The sequence below is a fragment of the Drosophila miranda genome, chromosome 2, assembly GCF_003369915.1.
Source record: "Drosophila miranda strain MSH22 chromosome 2, D.miranda_PacBio2.1, whole genome shotgun sequence".
NCBI classification, from domain to species: domain Eukaryota; kingdom Metazoa; phylum Arthropoda; class Insecta; order Diptera; family Drosophilidae; genus Drosophila; species Drosophila miranda.
The window spans coordinates 25,796,924-25,812,384 of NC_046675.1; the positions used below are offsets into that span (position 1 = coordinate 25,796,924).

At 40.4% G+C, this 15,461-nt stretch overlaps 1 protein-coding gene across 1 annotated transcript; it reads right to left on the reverse strand.

Annotated features, from left to right (window-relative positions):
• Window positions 1–57: 57 nt before the first annotated feature.
• Window positions 58–13,793, reverse strand: LOC108156346 (relaxin receptor 2). Its single transcript, XM_017287746.2, has 9 exons — window positions 13,428–13,793; window positions 9,621–9,914; window positions 9,032–9,212; window positions 8,689–8,973; window positions 7,719–7,790; window positions 6,435–6,506; window positions 2,446–2,517; window positions 1,943–2,386; window positions 58–938 (listed from the first exon to the last, which is right to left on the reverse strand). Exons 1-9 carry the CDS (start codon window positions 13,513–13,515, stop codon window positions 128–130), a joined length of 2,319 nt encoding a protein of 772 aa, XP_017143235.1. The 5' UTR covers window positions 13,516–13,793; the 3' UTR covers window positions 58–127.
• Window positions 13,794–15,461: the final 1,668 nt, after the last annotated feature.

The window sequence follows — 15,461 nt, forward strand, 5'->3', positions numbered from 1 at the left end:
ATAAATGGATAAGATTTTGTTATCATAGACAAAATAAATGCAAGGCCCAATGCTCTGAAGGGTTTGCGGCACTCAATTTTCTCTATCTGATGATGGTATACATGTTCAAACGTCCCGTGGACATCATTCAGTTGGCCAACGTCAGAGCCAGCGGCATGGCCTTAGCAATCGTGGTGGACTCTTCCGGATGCTGTGAGGAGCCTGTCGCCGTGCCAGTTGTGATCGTGCCCGCATTACCATTTGCCGTTTCGGCCCGCTTGCGTGAGGTGATTTTCTTCCAGCCGCGCAGGAAGATCTGATTGCGATACTTGGGCGTGGTGAAGGTATACAGCAGAGGATTGACGGCCGAGTTGAGGGGCAGCACGAAGACCACCAGCCAGGCGTATATATCGTCCGATATATTGTAGTTGAAGAACACCCAGATTTTCATGACTATGATGGGCACCCAGCAGAGCACATCCGTGAGCACAATGAAAAAGAAACGCACCGCGAACTCGCAGTCCAGCAGGGACAGTGGCGTGGCACTTCGCGTTCGCCAAATGGAGATCAACAGCGCCGTATAGAGCAGGGCGATCATCACGAGCAGCAGCAGATTGACACCCAGGAAGACAAACGCCGAGTACTGCCATCCTAAGGGATAGGCCTCGTGTATGTGCAGGGGAAAACAGGTACCGGAGTGAGCGCCATAGAACTTGGTGCTTGAATTCCAGAGCACCACGGGGGCCACTGCTAGGCCCACGCCCGTCAGCCAAATGCAGAACAGGGCGAAGCACATGATACGCACACTGATGCTGCGATGTCCGCGAAAGGGATCCGCAATGAGCAGGAAGCGCTCCAGCGACATGAAGGCCAGTATTAACATGGATACTTCCGAGGAGCTGACCGCCAGAGTGCCAATGGCTACGCACTGCCACGAGCTGACCCAGTCCAGGACCACTCTGAAAGGATAGGTATAGATACATTAAGCTTTAGTTATGATCTTGGTGAGACCTGATATAAAAACACATGCTTTGTCTGTCATACACATATGTATGTGTCTCTAGGGATGAACGTTTTAGGGAAAACATAAAAATTGCTATCGAGATGGAAGTCAAATATAAATGTTCTAATATAAATCTAAAATCGTCAAGCTTTTGATGGAACAGAAAAGACATACTACATGTGTCAATAGCCGCTTAAAAATTTTGTCTATGTAATGTATAGGGCTAAGGTAAACCACTTGTAGTCGGTTTCTATCGCCGTTCGATATTTTACGTCACGCATATCTGTACTCGCTGACGACATTAAGTTAGGGGCAGCTTGAAAACCCTGTCTTGACCCTCGACGCTATTTTTTAGCATTTTATGCAATACATTATTACCCTCGAGTCGGAAAAACGTAGCTAGGAATTATTTCGAAGTTTTGCCGGTTGATCATATTGAGCCGTAGAACTTGTAATTTCGTGCGAATAATGGATAGGTAGTGATGTACATATCCAGCACAGATCGCTGGATATTTCCAATTCAAACAGGAAAACTTTATATCTCCATGTTCAACTGAGATTTGAAGTCCAGAAGACTAAGGACCAAAATCAGATCATATTCGGGTAGAAATGCCATTTTGCGTTTATGGCTTTGTGCGCTAACCAAATTTTTACAAATTGTTTTTATACACACACTCGGAGGCAAAGGATATTTTGTATTAAATGTTTGTATATTTGTACATGTGTAAGGCACAGAACGTGGAGTGCAAATATATATAAAAAGCGACTTGCAATTAAAATTTCGATTTTTTGACGTAACTGTGCGTATTTGTACCTAGCCAAACAGTCCCAGTGACTAAAATTGTTATTTCAAAAATGGTCTCCCTTCTCGTATGTCGTGACTAAACCTAGATGGAAATGTATGATTTTTGTTGGATATATACATAATTGAAAAAAGAGCCCAAGGTGTTATACACTCACTTGTAATACTCGTTCCTATATCGGTAGTCCTGAATACCAATGGTGATTAGATAGAATCCCATTAGCATATCGGCCAGAGCCAGATTCCGAATGACCATGGTCACCGCGATGTTCTCGTCCCGATAGATGAAGCGCCCCCAGAGGACCAGCACGTTTCCTGATATGGTTAGGGTGGCCATTACCCAGGCAGAGTAGCGCAGCACCGGCTTGGTCAGGAGATCCTTGAAGGAGCTCACACCGTCTGTTGATGGCTTGCACATACGCACTCGGGGCGTCATGGAGCAGTAGAAGAAGCGATCGTAAATGATATACGTGAGATTTCGCATACCGTTGATGGCAGCAAAGTCGATGTGGTCGTACCGGATGCCCGTCAGATTCAGGAAGGAGATGTTGAGGGGCTGCAACAGGCTGCGATGGATATGAAGCGGCATCTGGGCAAGGGAGCTGAAATCAAACAATCACCTCTGGGTATATTTATAAGGTTATATGATTCCCTCACTTACAGTGCCTCCAGTCGAGTGTTGTGCAGAAATGTTTCTCCAGATAATTCCTTAATGGGATTGCCGACAAGGCGGCTGTAAAACGAAATGCACGTCTTATAAATGTCTCGTAGATTCAACATTACGTATACGACGCGTAAGCCGCGTCTAATGGCCCCACATTTTGGAGCAGCGCTGATAAAGCAGCCCACAACCTCCTCCGCTCCAGCTTTAAAACTTTTCAAAATATTATTTTTGGAGTCTTTTTTATCTTCTTGTGCTTTAAGATGGAGCAACAAGAGCTTTAAGAGTCACATAATAAAGTCCCCGCCGGCAACATAATAGCGAAATTTTATATTTAAGAGCTGGGCGACAATATAAATCAGTGCACAAACATTGTCTATCAATCTGTGGGGTGCAACTTTCTGGGGTTAAATGTGTTGGCTTTCCATAGGAAAGAGCGCATCATTCATGACAGACATGGCTACGGGCAAACGAGCAGACAGGATATGTGGCACTGTGGTTCCAGAAACAAATAAAATGCATTTAAATACGCGCATTTACTAAGCGAAACACTGGACGATGGCTAAGTGGCAGTAAGAATAGTGTTTGGGCGAGGTAAAATGATTCAAGTTTATTTTTATATTCATCTGGGCATGCGGATGCCAACTGATTTCCCCCAATTATGCCATAGCGCCACTGTGTCACGTCTTCGTGTGAAGTGCAGCAGCTGATGTTTATACTGGTGCTGGACCTGGAGTTGATGCTGAAGCAGCTCCATTTCTTGCACTTGTCTGGTCAATCAATGCTCAAGCGCCAACTGTTAACAGTTTGTTTTTATGGATTGTCGCACAAAGACAAAAGCCAGGTCCCACCCCCACCAAGCTCCCAGAAGATTCCACAGATTGCTGGTAATTGCCGGCTGGCTATAAAGTTCCCGGCCTCATCCTTAACCAAATATTTAACTCTAGCATAAATTGATACCCCAAAAATGTGGGCACACTCACATAATTTCGTATGTAAATGTGTAATTAATTATTGAGCGACAGGCCTCTCGGATCATCATTGCTGCTGCTCCTGCTGCGGTTCCAGGCATAAATATCACACTTAATAACTTCATAAACACCAAGCAAAACCAGACGTCGAGCACAATTAACATAATTCTGCGGTAGGGCAACAAGTTGCTGTCCTGTCCCCAAGTGCTGTCCAGCCCCAAAATAAGCCTCGGGTAATGCCCATTGCTCATGGCCAAGCACATCCAGGGCCCAGCACACGTGGCCCAGTGACCAGGGCCCACAAAAGTAGGCAACACAAATGCGTCAGCATCAAGGGGCATGGTCGGAAGGACCCACACAGTGGCAGAGTCGTGGTGTAAGGGCAGGATGGGCTGGTACAGCGGTCAATGCGCATTTAAGAATATGGCAAATAAATGCCTGCAGTGGTGTTAGTGCGCTACGTGCAGGGTACGTGGAAAAGTGACGGAAAATATATCACAAATTATGGAATGGGCCACAAGTTCAGGACAGATACGTAAATGCTCTCACCAGGCTACATTTAAAGCTCTCTAAAAACGAGAATTTAAATAAAATTAACTCAGAGGTTCATTTCAAAGGAACACAAAACATTTTTATGGCTTTACATCTAATGCGCTTACTCATTTTTAATCACATTGTTAAATGCATCAAATAATTTTTAAGCTCATTTCATGAATACCATATCAATGTAAAAGGCTTCAATCCCATTCAATAAATCAATACTTGAGCACTTTCAAAGGCAAATACATAAAGAAAATGCATTTTAGCTGCACAAAGATCGCATTGCAAATGCATTGCTTTTATATATACAGTATTTACCCAATCAATGTAGCCCACTCTAGTCCATTCAGAGAAGAGCATATTAACCAAATGAAACCATTTACGCTTCTCCGGCAAATGACACGTTTCAATTGTGGAATTCTTTTGGGGCAATGTGCTCCACGAATGTACTCTGGCATTTGTTGCACTGTCTGCCCCCAGCAGTAGCAGGAGCTGGAGAAGGGAGTGGCAAAGGGAGGGGCTTATATTGACCATAATTAACGTCAGAGCAACAGCAGCTTTGGCAGGACAATGAGTGCACGAGTGGAAGAATGTCTTTAAGCCCGATGCCCAATGTCCAATGTCCAAGGCTCTCCTCCATAATGACCTGTCACTGGCTCAGTGTCCTGGACAGCAGGAATCAAATTAGTGCAGCGATTTCACAAATATTTTCGTTTGTTTTATGGCTGCCCCACCTCCTCTCCTATCGGTCCATGTTCATCCCAGGGGGATACATAGGAAACAAAACAAATCAGCAGAAAATGCCAAAGAGAAGGAAGCGAAGCTGGATACATGAGCAGCATTTAGATGGGTATCTGATAGATACAAATACACACCCACACACCAAAACACTCTCCGTTGCCATTGGAGGAATTTCTGTGCAGTTCCTTTTGCTGCTGGCCATAAAAGTCTTACACTTCTGTGCCACACAAGAGCTGGAACCAGGAATGCTGGGAAATTCCTCGCACGCCGGCAAAGGGCAAAATATTTGCATGGATTCGGTGTGGGGATAGATCTTGGTATGGCATCAACAGGCATAAAGGATACAGAACTGTGGGAAAGCATTGGGATAGGGTCTAATGAAGCAATGACGATTGGGGGAACGATTCGGACCAGCGTCGATTTCAATAAACTCCTTCATTATTGGCCAACAACTTCGGTCCGAGAGTCTGTCCGTTCGTTTCGGCTACAGCCCAGGCTTTGGCGAAATTGTTTTCTCATAAAATACAAATTTATTTGCATTTTTATTTGGTCATAATAATGTTTGTTTATTCTGTTTCGTGGCCAGAAGTCAGTCCCAAAAGATACAAAAATCGCCAAAGATACTTTTCACTTAAACCAAATGAAATCTGGTCCAGCCAGAGCAACCTCATGGCTGTGCTTGTATCCATGTCTGGGTATTTATGAGAGGGTGTGTGGGGTGCTATCTTCCTTGATATGCTGATGTATCTGCTATATATGGGATGGTAAATTTATTAAGGCCACAGCTTGATGCTAGACGAGAGAGACAGAGCTGGCAGAGACATTTATTGAATATACTATTGATATATGGGGTTATGAAAGCCAGAAAGCAACATTGCCCTCACATAAAAAATGTTTGAATTCCCAAAGCCAAAGTCAAAGTGAAAGCCCAAGAAATCCTTAAAGGATAACTTTAATGGATGAGCATGTTTTTCCCCCAAGAATATTATCGGGCATACGCCATGCTGTCTGAGGCTCATCAAAGTCCTTCCTCAAAGCGCTAAACAATTTGTTTATTTTTACGATTTATGTTTATAGATACTCGTACGTACCACCCACTTTCTTTAGAGAGTTGCATATCATTTTTATAGTAATAAACTATGGCCATAAAGGTTAGATTAGTTTCCCCGAAGGGGGTACAACTTTTTTATGTGGCGGGCGTGGTCGAGTTCTGTTCATTAAAATATATCTCTTATCGATGAGCTAGAGGGAAATCTCTAGCTGGATAGTTTTCCCTGTCTTAATTTTGTTTTTCTTATTATTATTTATTTGTCTGTGGGCACAAAAGTTTTCAACTGAAATTTCTCATGAGCGGAGTGGAGAAGAGAGGAGACCCCGGCGTATACGTAATTGCGCATTAATGAACTCAAAATTAATATCATTGAATATGATTTTGAATCACAAAGCGAGTGACCAGCAAGGGGAAGGGGCTCGAACGGTTGAAGTCCCACGCAAAATTACAATTTACTTTGGGGACATTTGTGGTGTCGCGTCCTGCGGCTTTGTTCGGCTGTGATTCTATGATCCTTTGACCAAGGCACGAGTTCATTTGCTTGTGTCGTGGCATTATTCGTATTATTATGCTAATTAGCTCTGCGTCACCATAATTCATGCTTAGTGTCGGTGTTAAACTTTCACCCTTGCCACCCCCTCCCCCACTTCAAAATGCCATCCTCTGGAATGTATACTCATACTCACATATCCCGAATATTTTCCAGATTCGCAAACGCCCGTCCATGGATGTGGCTGATGATGTTGTGCTGTAGGTCCCTGGGAATTCCATGGAAGTAATTCAAAAGAGTTTTTTAATTGCCCGAAAATAGAGAGAACATAAATTAAATGAGCATAAATTAGCGAAAATTCATAAACTAATTGAATGAACTTAAAACATAATATATGTGTGTCCTCTCCTATGAATATTTGTTTCCATGAAAGTAGATTACATCTTCCCCCAATGTACATTTAGGATACCATCCTCCCCAAGGGGGATGTGAAATGTCAGATATCACCGCAAAGTTTATGACTTATTTGATTAATGATTGGAGCAAAATCCTTAATTCTGTTTGAATAGTAATATCTGATTCGTGGGAATCCATGATTGCAGCGGTTTTTTGGAAAATGAAAACAATCGTTTAGTGTTTCACGTGATTCCCGAAAACTCTGCTGTCGTTTTGCTTTTCAGACTTCCAGATAATTTGCTGACACATTTGTATGATGATATTGCGACACAATTTATCCCCCATCTAAATCTTTATGCCTCTCCTCTGCTCACGCTTTCTGCAAAGGTTAACACATTTATTTACGTTGGGCAATTTGGCTAACTGATTTATTTTCAGTTAGGATAGGAGTTAGGCCGGGCACCCAGACGACCCATTGACGTATCTTGTCAGCTATTGAAGCATAAATTAATGATTATGTATGCTACGGCGGGCAGGCAGATGCAGAGTCCTGGCAGGGGTTCTGCCAGAGACCTGTGGAGAGACCTTTGATAAATGCTTTCAAATTGTCTAAGGTGTCTGTGTCGGTATCGGTGGTGTCTGTGGAAAATTTCGTTTAAACACTTATTTGCTTAGCATATGTTATTTGTGTAAACAATAAAAGTGCCAATTTCTGCCTATTGGTGCATAAATTTCTCGGTAAAAAAAGGAGGTGCGTCGTGTACATCGAATATCCTGCTCAATGTCATGTCAACATGTATCTCCATCGCTCCTTCCCTGTATGGCCGATATGACCCATATAAATCTATCTCAAAAGAAAAATAAAGAAAATGAAACAAAAACTCTGTTGAGGCTGAACTGAAAACGAAAGCAAAATGCAGCGAAGGGTAAAAATTACGCATACGCCCCATAAAATCTAAGTACAACATATTTCAATAGACTGTTCGACACTTCTGGCATCTTTTACTCCTCTTTCCCATCTGTAAGATTCAGAATTCGATTCGGGATTCGGGAGTAGGAATACGGAGGAGTTTATTTTACTTACAGCAAATGTAAATGATCCAGTTGCGAAAAAGTTTCCTCGCCAACGTATTCAATTCGATTGTAATCCAAATAGCTGAAATAGTAAATACATATTTATCAATGGTGGAACAAACTGTTTAAGCTCTGCGTAAGACCCCTTTAAGACTCGTCGCCATGCTCGTGTGAATAAGTGATGAATGCTTTAGCTAGTCAGATGAAAGATAATCATTGTTGATGCTCAGCTAAATTTCGGTTATTGACTAGAGTCGTTATCACTGGACGACATTCGTTGAATCTACACTGATGACTGTAGAAACTGCCAATAAGTAAAAGGACACATGAGTCGAGATTTATGTAAAAGCTAGAAGGAAGCGTTTCCGAACCCATAAAGTATATATATTCCAGATATCAGAGACTATAAGAGCTAGCACAACCAGATTTTCTGTGATTTCACGGATTTCAATGACACATATATATTCATCGTGAACGTCGTCATTATAGTGGAAATCTTACAAAACCTTCTACACAAATTGTTAGCTCTAGCTTTAATATTCTATTGATGTTGGGTAAGAATATAAACCCATTTTAATATGGTTGGAAATGCTTCTTTCCGTCTGCTGTTTAAACACATTCGAATACATAAACGAATAGAACTTCAAATTCTAAGACAATCTCAACTAAAAGATACCAAAAGCACACTTACAAATCTAAACAAGTGCAACAACTTTGACAGCATTGTCCCAGTCCTCAAGAGCATTTGAGCTTATGGCCCATCATGGAGCCGGACTCTCGACTCTCGACACCCAATACCCGAGTAACCCAATGAGTGGGGTGTCTGCCCGTCGCTTAACAATGGCAGACAGTGTAAAGCATTTCACGCTTGAATAGATCAACAGAGTGGGAGACCAGACCAAGCCGGAGACTGCTTTCGTTTGTGTTTTTTAATCTTAGAAATAGAATAGCCCTCCCATAACCCAATTCGATTTACTTACACTTCGTAAAGCGAGGAAATATTCGGCAACTGCACATTGCGCAAAGTGAGACGATTCCGGCTGAGGACGAGCCATTCTAGGCGGTGGACGGACTTCAGTTGCTCCATGGGAAAATGGTGCAGATGGTTGTTGACCAGGAAGAGCCACTGGAGGGAGTGCAGGTCACCGAAGAGGCCGTGTGGGAGATGACTGATATTGTTGTGACTTAACTCGAGGCGTTCCAGTTGCGACAACCCACCAAAGCTGCCCAGGGGTACTCGTGATATGTTGTTGAACTTAAGGGTTCTGGAAATGGTATAAATGAAAGCGGTTACAGTCCATTGTGAGTGATTTTTCAGCTTACAGTTTTTGTAGACGCGTCAGATTGGCAAAGACATGTTCCCTTAGGGTAAGGTTGTTGCGGATGATGATCAGATTGGTCACCTCCACACTGATGCGCGGCCAGCGACGCAGCTTAGCATAGATGCCGCAATAGAGGGTGGTGCCCTGGCCACAACGGCAGCTCCGCGGATATGTGACGATACCTGACGGAAGGGAAGAGAAGTAGAGAACAGAACAGAAGATGTATTACAGGTTGTTATAGATTCAGAGTCAAAAATATAGTCCATCGAGTAAGTGTTTGGTTTTAAATTGAAACGGAATCCACCAAACTAAAATTACATTTAAGGATATAGAACACCTTAAGTATTGTGTACTTTTTTACAAAATTAAAGTTATGGGATATCTGATTAAAAGTTAAGATATTAAGATATTAATGGTATGAATTAGAATCAATTTTAATTATATTTTCGAATTGAATTGTAGAAAAACTCAAGTTTTTACTGTCCTAACCATCGGTTGCACTAGATTGATGCCTTGGCTAATCGGTCACTCTGGATGAAGCTGGAGGATGGAGTTGATTGATGCTTTGGCTAAATGAATCGTCCACCTACCACAAGTCCAGTTCATTGTCTGGCTCTGATTCCTTGTCACCGCTGGCGGAGACGCATCCACGGTGCTCGCATTCGACTGATTCTGTTGCTGTAGTTGTAGCTGCTGTTGCTGTTTCTTTTCAATAGCATTACGCACAATTTTATCGGCAATCTCCTTGCTGCCGTAGAGCAGGCCACACTCCACAGGATGCTCATCGCTGCCATCGGCACAGTCGGGCCGGTTATCGCACATCTGACGCTGGGGAACGCAGAGGGTGCCATTGTCGCAGGCGAAGCTGCCCGAGGGGCAGGGTCCTGCCAACAACACGAAAATATGCACAATAATTAATACTCGAAAGATAAGTCGATTCTGATTAGTTTTGTTTAAGTTATTCAAGATCAAAATTTAATAATATTTTTGCTATTTATACAGAAATTATTTACAGAATCCCGCTGTTCATGTTTTTATACACCCAAAGACAATAGCCCTGAAACTGTTTTATTTACACAAAAGTAATTATATTTTATAGTAATTTTTCCTTTACCATTTTCCCCTATAAGAAAGATTATTCGTGTTAAAAGTTTTTCCTCAAAAAGAGCCTCTCTAAAGAGCCTACTAATGGAAAAACGTGAGGTGATAAAGTAAAAAACATATGGAAAAATCAAACTTTCGCGTCCCGGTCGCGGTCCCGATTCCATTAGTTCAAACTTATAAATGCTAAAAGAGATATAAATAATTTGTAAATACTCGAAAGAAACCGACATTAATTTTCTTCTTAAATAAATTAATAGCTTTAGAATTTTCCAATCCGTTTGGCAGATTGTCGCATTTTACTGGACTAAGCCAAAGTCGATTTCTATATTGCGTAAGTTCGCGACCTCGTGTTTAGTGCTATCATTATGTAAACTAAAGCTCGATGAGCCCCATCTTTTGTACTAAACAACTAAACTAACAAAATTCCATCAAAATGCTAAAAAAGGTGGGGAAAATTGTTGTTTTCTACCTTTTTCGTACATTTAAGAGCGAACGAACGAGCGCTCGCGACCCACGCAAATGTTATTTATATTTCGATTAAATATGGGCCGTATTAAAAATAGTGCATTCTATTTAATTTTTTTCTTTTTTTTAATTTAAAACCGATATATTTCGTTGAAACGAGTTTCTTTTCTTTTACTGTGCCATTTGCTTGTGAGTGTAGATTCCAATACATAGAACCTGTTCTAAGAAATACAGCAAGTTTTTCAGAGGGCGTCCCTTAAGCAGCATACCCTACTATACCCAACGTTCTTATTGTTTCAGCAGCTTATCATACACCCTACGCGGCGTATAAGTAATTATTCTAATCGCTGGCAGGCAAACTTTAAACTGGAGATGACAACTTAATGCCGCTCCCCATCTGCCCATCCAACAAAGGATTTCGGATTTCAGGCCAAAGCAATTAAACTTAATGTCCAAAGAAAGTTTTGCTTGTTGTTCTTTCTTATTTATTTTTGGTTTGGCTTTGCTTTGGTAACAATATGTTATTTTCTTTTTTTTGGGCGGCTAAGCATTGGCAGTACATGATTCGAATGATTGTTTGCTTCAAAGAAATTAATAAGCCATACGAATCAATTTATCCTCAAAAGTTGCACAAACAATGGTGCAGGGCCAGAGTTTCCTCCAAAAGCAATTCGAAGTATAAGTTTTTGTAGATTTATGTACGGCTTACTCTTAGACTTAGTTTATCCTGAGCTGAGACTTTTTCTGGCTGACTAGTGCCAGCTTCTTTCGGCAATTGCCATCAAATAAAATGTCAATTTTGTTTTTCACTTTATCAATTTTATGATTTGTCTGGATGTCGCGTCTCCACTGGCGTCGACCGCCTGAGTATTCAGGCAATTAAAGTCCCGCGATTATGGAGCACGCATTCATTAGACAAATGACAAAAAAACGTGGATACGGAGCACCTTGGGACCCGTTAATCCATATGATATGAACTTGCGTAATAAAATGGTTGGAAAGCATATTCTTTTTTAGTTGTTTTCGTGTACACCAGGCAGAAGAGCAGAACAGGAGGCCATCCCTAGAAAGTGATTTCCCTTATTTCCTAGTATCCTTAGAGAAATGTATGGCATTTATAAAGCAAATAATAGTCTAAAGGGTTAATCAAGACAGCTTCTATTGAAAATAAAATGGGATTTTCATCTAACTTTGAGTAAATCTGTCTGTGTTTCCTTTCCAAAGAAAAGTAATACATGATCCGACAACAACAGTCCGTTCAGAGGTGTTTATATCCTGAATTTGTATATTGTTAATTTTATAGACTTTAAATAAGGAAGGAAGGACTTTTCAAAGAAATGTTAAGCAAGAAGATCAAAATTGTATATTTAACAGGACAGAATAAATCCTCCACATTCTAAACCTTTTATAGGACAAACTTCGTCGTATTTAATTGTTAGATACAGCAAGAAATTCTCCCAGTTCTTGTTTTTTTGTTTTGTGTAAAGAGTTCTCCAGATATGTAAATTTAAGCACCATTCGAATCTATTCGTTAAGCTTTCATTAGACTAAGTAATAAATGCAGTAACAAGCGATTGCTGATTTTGAGTAGAAGTCATTCAAGAAAAGTCACTCATTCAAAATGACTAATGTCTACCCATCGATAAACTTTTTCCAAAAACTATTTTTACATTTCCATTTGTTGGAAATAAATTTCGCTGTATGAACCATATTTCTTTTCCTTCTACATCTATAAATTTCTGACTTCTGACCTTGAACACTAGGAGAGACTTTCATGTCCATTGCGGCCCAGATGGAGACACACTTTAGCATGCATCTTAGTGCCTCCGGCAACTTCCTTTTATTCTCGGGCAGATTTAAACCTAAGCCGGACAAATGCCTTCGGGAGATAAATAATTTCTTGCTCTGGCTGGAATGATGCATGTACTTGGGATTCGAGGCGACAAAGTGGCATAAATCAAGAATGTTTTGCCTATTTCCTCGTTTCTTGTATGGCAAATCAATACGCAAATTGGGATAAAAAATATAATATTGAGAGCCGAGGCAAAACACAGAGAAAATTCCATGATATTGATATTGATACTCGTAAAACAAGATAAAGGCATGGAACAAGGAACCAGGACCAGGACTCCGAACAAGAGCCAGCAGAGGGTGAAGGGAGTCGGTGCTAAGGAATTTATATACAGTGGTGACTTGGGAGAGTGAACCAATTGGTAGGTAAACCTAACCACATCCAAATGGATATGTTTTCATCTGATTTTAAACTCTTTAAATGATTCTTTACATTACATGATGATTAATTACATCTACCATGACCTGCCTCTTGAATTCAGAAACAGAACCATCGTCAAATCAAAACGTCACCTTCTTCCTTGCGAGTCCATGTATACCTCTAAAATTTTAAAGATAATTTTACTCGTAATTTGCTCAATGATCTGCTCATTGCTATAAAGAAATATATAATTCATTGATTTAAAAAAAATGCCTTTCTTTAGCATTTCTCCATGTAAATCCTTTTGTTTTAATTACATATTTCCCTCTTATGTGAGCGTTCCCTGTCCGTTGGAAAATCGTTTTGTGCTCAAGAGCAAACTTTGTGTTGTGTATTTATTTTTTTATGGTCAGGCGTCTGGGTTTTTCCCACTCCATACTGAGTGGTTTTGTTGTTACGTTTTTATCGTATTACACAACAAATTACTTTCAAATACTTTTGAGCATAAAATTTATGGGCATTTTGCAGTTTGGAATTTGATTCTCGTTTTTGTTTGTCCACCCCCTTCTGTATGGTGCGTTGATAGATTGCAAATATGTAGTTATAGATCGCTTACCCAGACTCAAGTAGAATATCAGGGCGGAGAGCAACATGACGACGGTCATCAGGCAGACGCCCACAGCGATACTCCTTCCATAAACCATTTTGGATGGGTCCTAGATGGGTTTTCCTGCGCTGTGTGTTTTCGATGCGCGCTTATCTAATTAGTGGGCCAGCGTGGCAGGACGGGCTGGACGGGCTGGACGGACTCCTCCTTGACCGAGTTCATCATTCACAGCGCCCCTATTCCCACTCCGACCACGCCCCCATACATTCATACACTGAACCACAAACAACAACTCTGTGGTGCTGACTCATTGAGTTTTTATATTATTATTTCTTATATAGCTCCGCGTTTTTTCTTCGTTAATTTCTTGTCACTTCATTTGGCTAATGTTCCCCGCGCTTCGTTGAAACGAAAAAGAAACGGAGAAGAGAGTTTTAAGTGCCAGGATTACACAGCAGATGGAGCGGAAGGAGCCAGAGGTGGGGGGGAATAAAATTCAAAATTAATATTTTGTATGGCAATGGCTTTCCACTTGATGGGTTCCGATTCCCGTGGATCTGATGTGCAGCAAAAATGATGCACCGGAAATTAATTAACCGTAAGAAAGTTTCTTTCAAACGGAGAGAGGATGTGCAGAGGATTAGTATGTCAGTTTAATTTTTACACAAGGACATAATTTACTTGCAGATGAAATTAATTGAAAAATACACCGCTTGTCATACTTATTGACGGATTTAATTATCTTTGAAGGAACGTGGTTACGGAAAGTTTTTTCTTACTAATGCGAACTTCTTACACTGCGCGACAAAATAAAATCTTTTGAATAAAATTTGCACGAGATAAAAATTTAATTGTAGGCCTGGACGGGTAGATCCCATCCTCATACTTAGAATTTTCAATATAACCCCAAAAATGTCTTTAAAAATTTAAAAACCGTGATTTGGTGACATTGCTAACTCTCACAATTTTCCCTGGGTGTTTGCTGCGCCTATAAGCAAAAAAATTAACTGCATTAAAAGAGAATTGTATGACCTTTCATAGGATTTTTTTACTCGTGTCGATACAATGGCTATAACTGAAGCTTTCCGACATTTTTAATGTTTCTTAAACAATGCCATTCTTCTTAAATTTGTTTTGAATGTTGTTTCTTTTTTGATTGCTTTAAATATTTGAAATCTTGTGAGACATAAATAGTCAGAAGAATAATAAACTAATCGAAAAATGTATCTCTTCTCTAAATAGTACTGTCAAAAGTGAATTCGTTATAGATGTATTAATGACTTAAATACCTTCTAGATTCATTTGATTTTCCAATGGAGTTTATTTTGAGTGTTATTTGTACAGCATCTCAGGATAATTTCGCACAATTTATGTAGTGAGCTTTTGTTTCAGAGTTTAAATTTTAAAGCTAGGATTATCAAAGGATTTGACAGGCTCAGCAGGGGTTTCGGTAGCAAAGCTTTTGACAGTCAGCTGGACTTATGGAATGAATGCACGGTCTCTGGGGTGAAGACTCAATGCTTTTAATGTTCTTATGCTAAGTAAATTCAACGATTGCGATAAAACAAATTTGTGCAAGGTAGGTACTTCTGCACGACTATAAGCAATTTTGTAGTTGATTGCTGGGAATTGTGTTTATAAAAGAAGTTAAGCCACAACAAATTGAACTAAAACACTTTAACATCTTCGGTTAGAAGGCACATTCAATTTAAAACCTTCCAGTTAATGCATTCAAAAACCCTTTATTCAGCATTCAACATCAACTAAAGTAACCAGGAAAACAGATTGATCTATCTCCTTTTGTCAAACCAAAAACTATCTACTTGCAAAACAGCAGGAAACTGCAAAAACTTAAAGACAAAAAAGTAAGAAAGGGGCCAGGAAAAGGGCATAAAACAAAGCGATTTTTATTTTCCCTGCTGAGTCTGTCAAAATGAAATGAATGATTTCAGCTTCAAGGGAATGCCATGTGCTTCTGTTCAGACTTTTGTTCCCCCTTTTAAGCAGCCGATTTTATGCCCTTAATTTATGCAATCCATTAGG

What these genes read in the sequence shown, in the direction of transcription:
- LOC108156346 (XM_017287746.2), bottom strand. Translation starts at nt 13,515, where the DNA reads ATGGTTTATGGAAGGAGTATCGCTGTGGGCGTCTGCCTGATGACCGTC. An exon ending in ATTTCCTCGCTTTACGAAGT is followed by an intron (nt 7,791 to 8,688) that starts GTAAGTAAATCG and finishes TTACTATTTCAG; the next exon opens with CTATTTGGATTACAATCGAA. An exon ending in AACACTCGACTGGAGGCACT is followed by an intron (nt 2,387 to 2,445) that starts GTAAGTGAGGGA and finishes GTTTGATTTCAG; the next exon opens with CTCCCTTGCCCAGATGCCGC.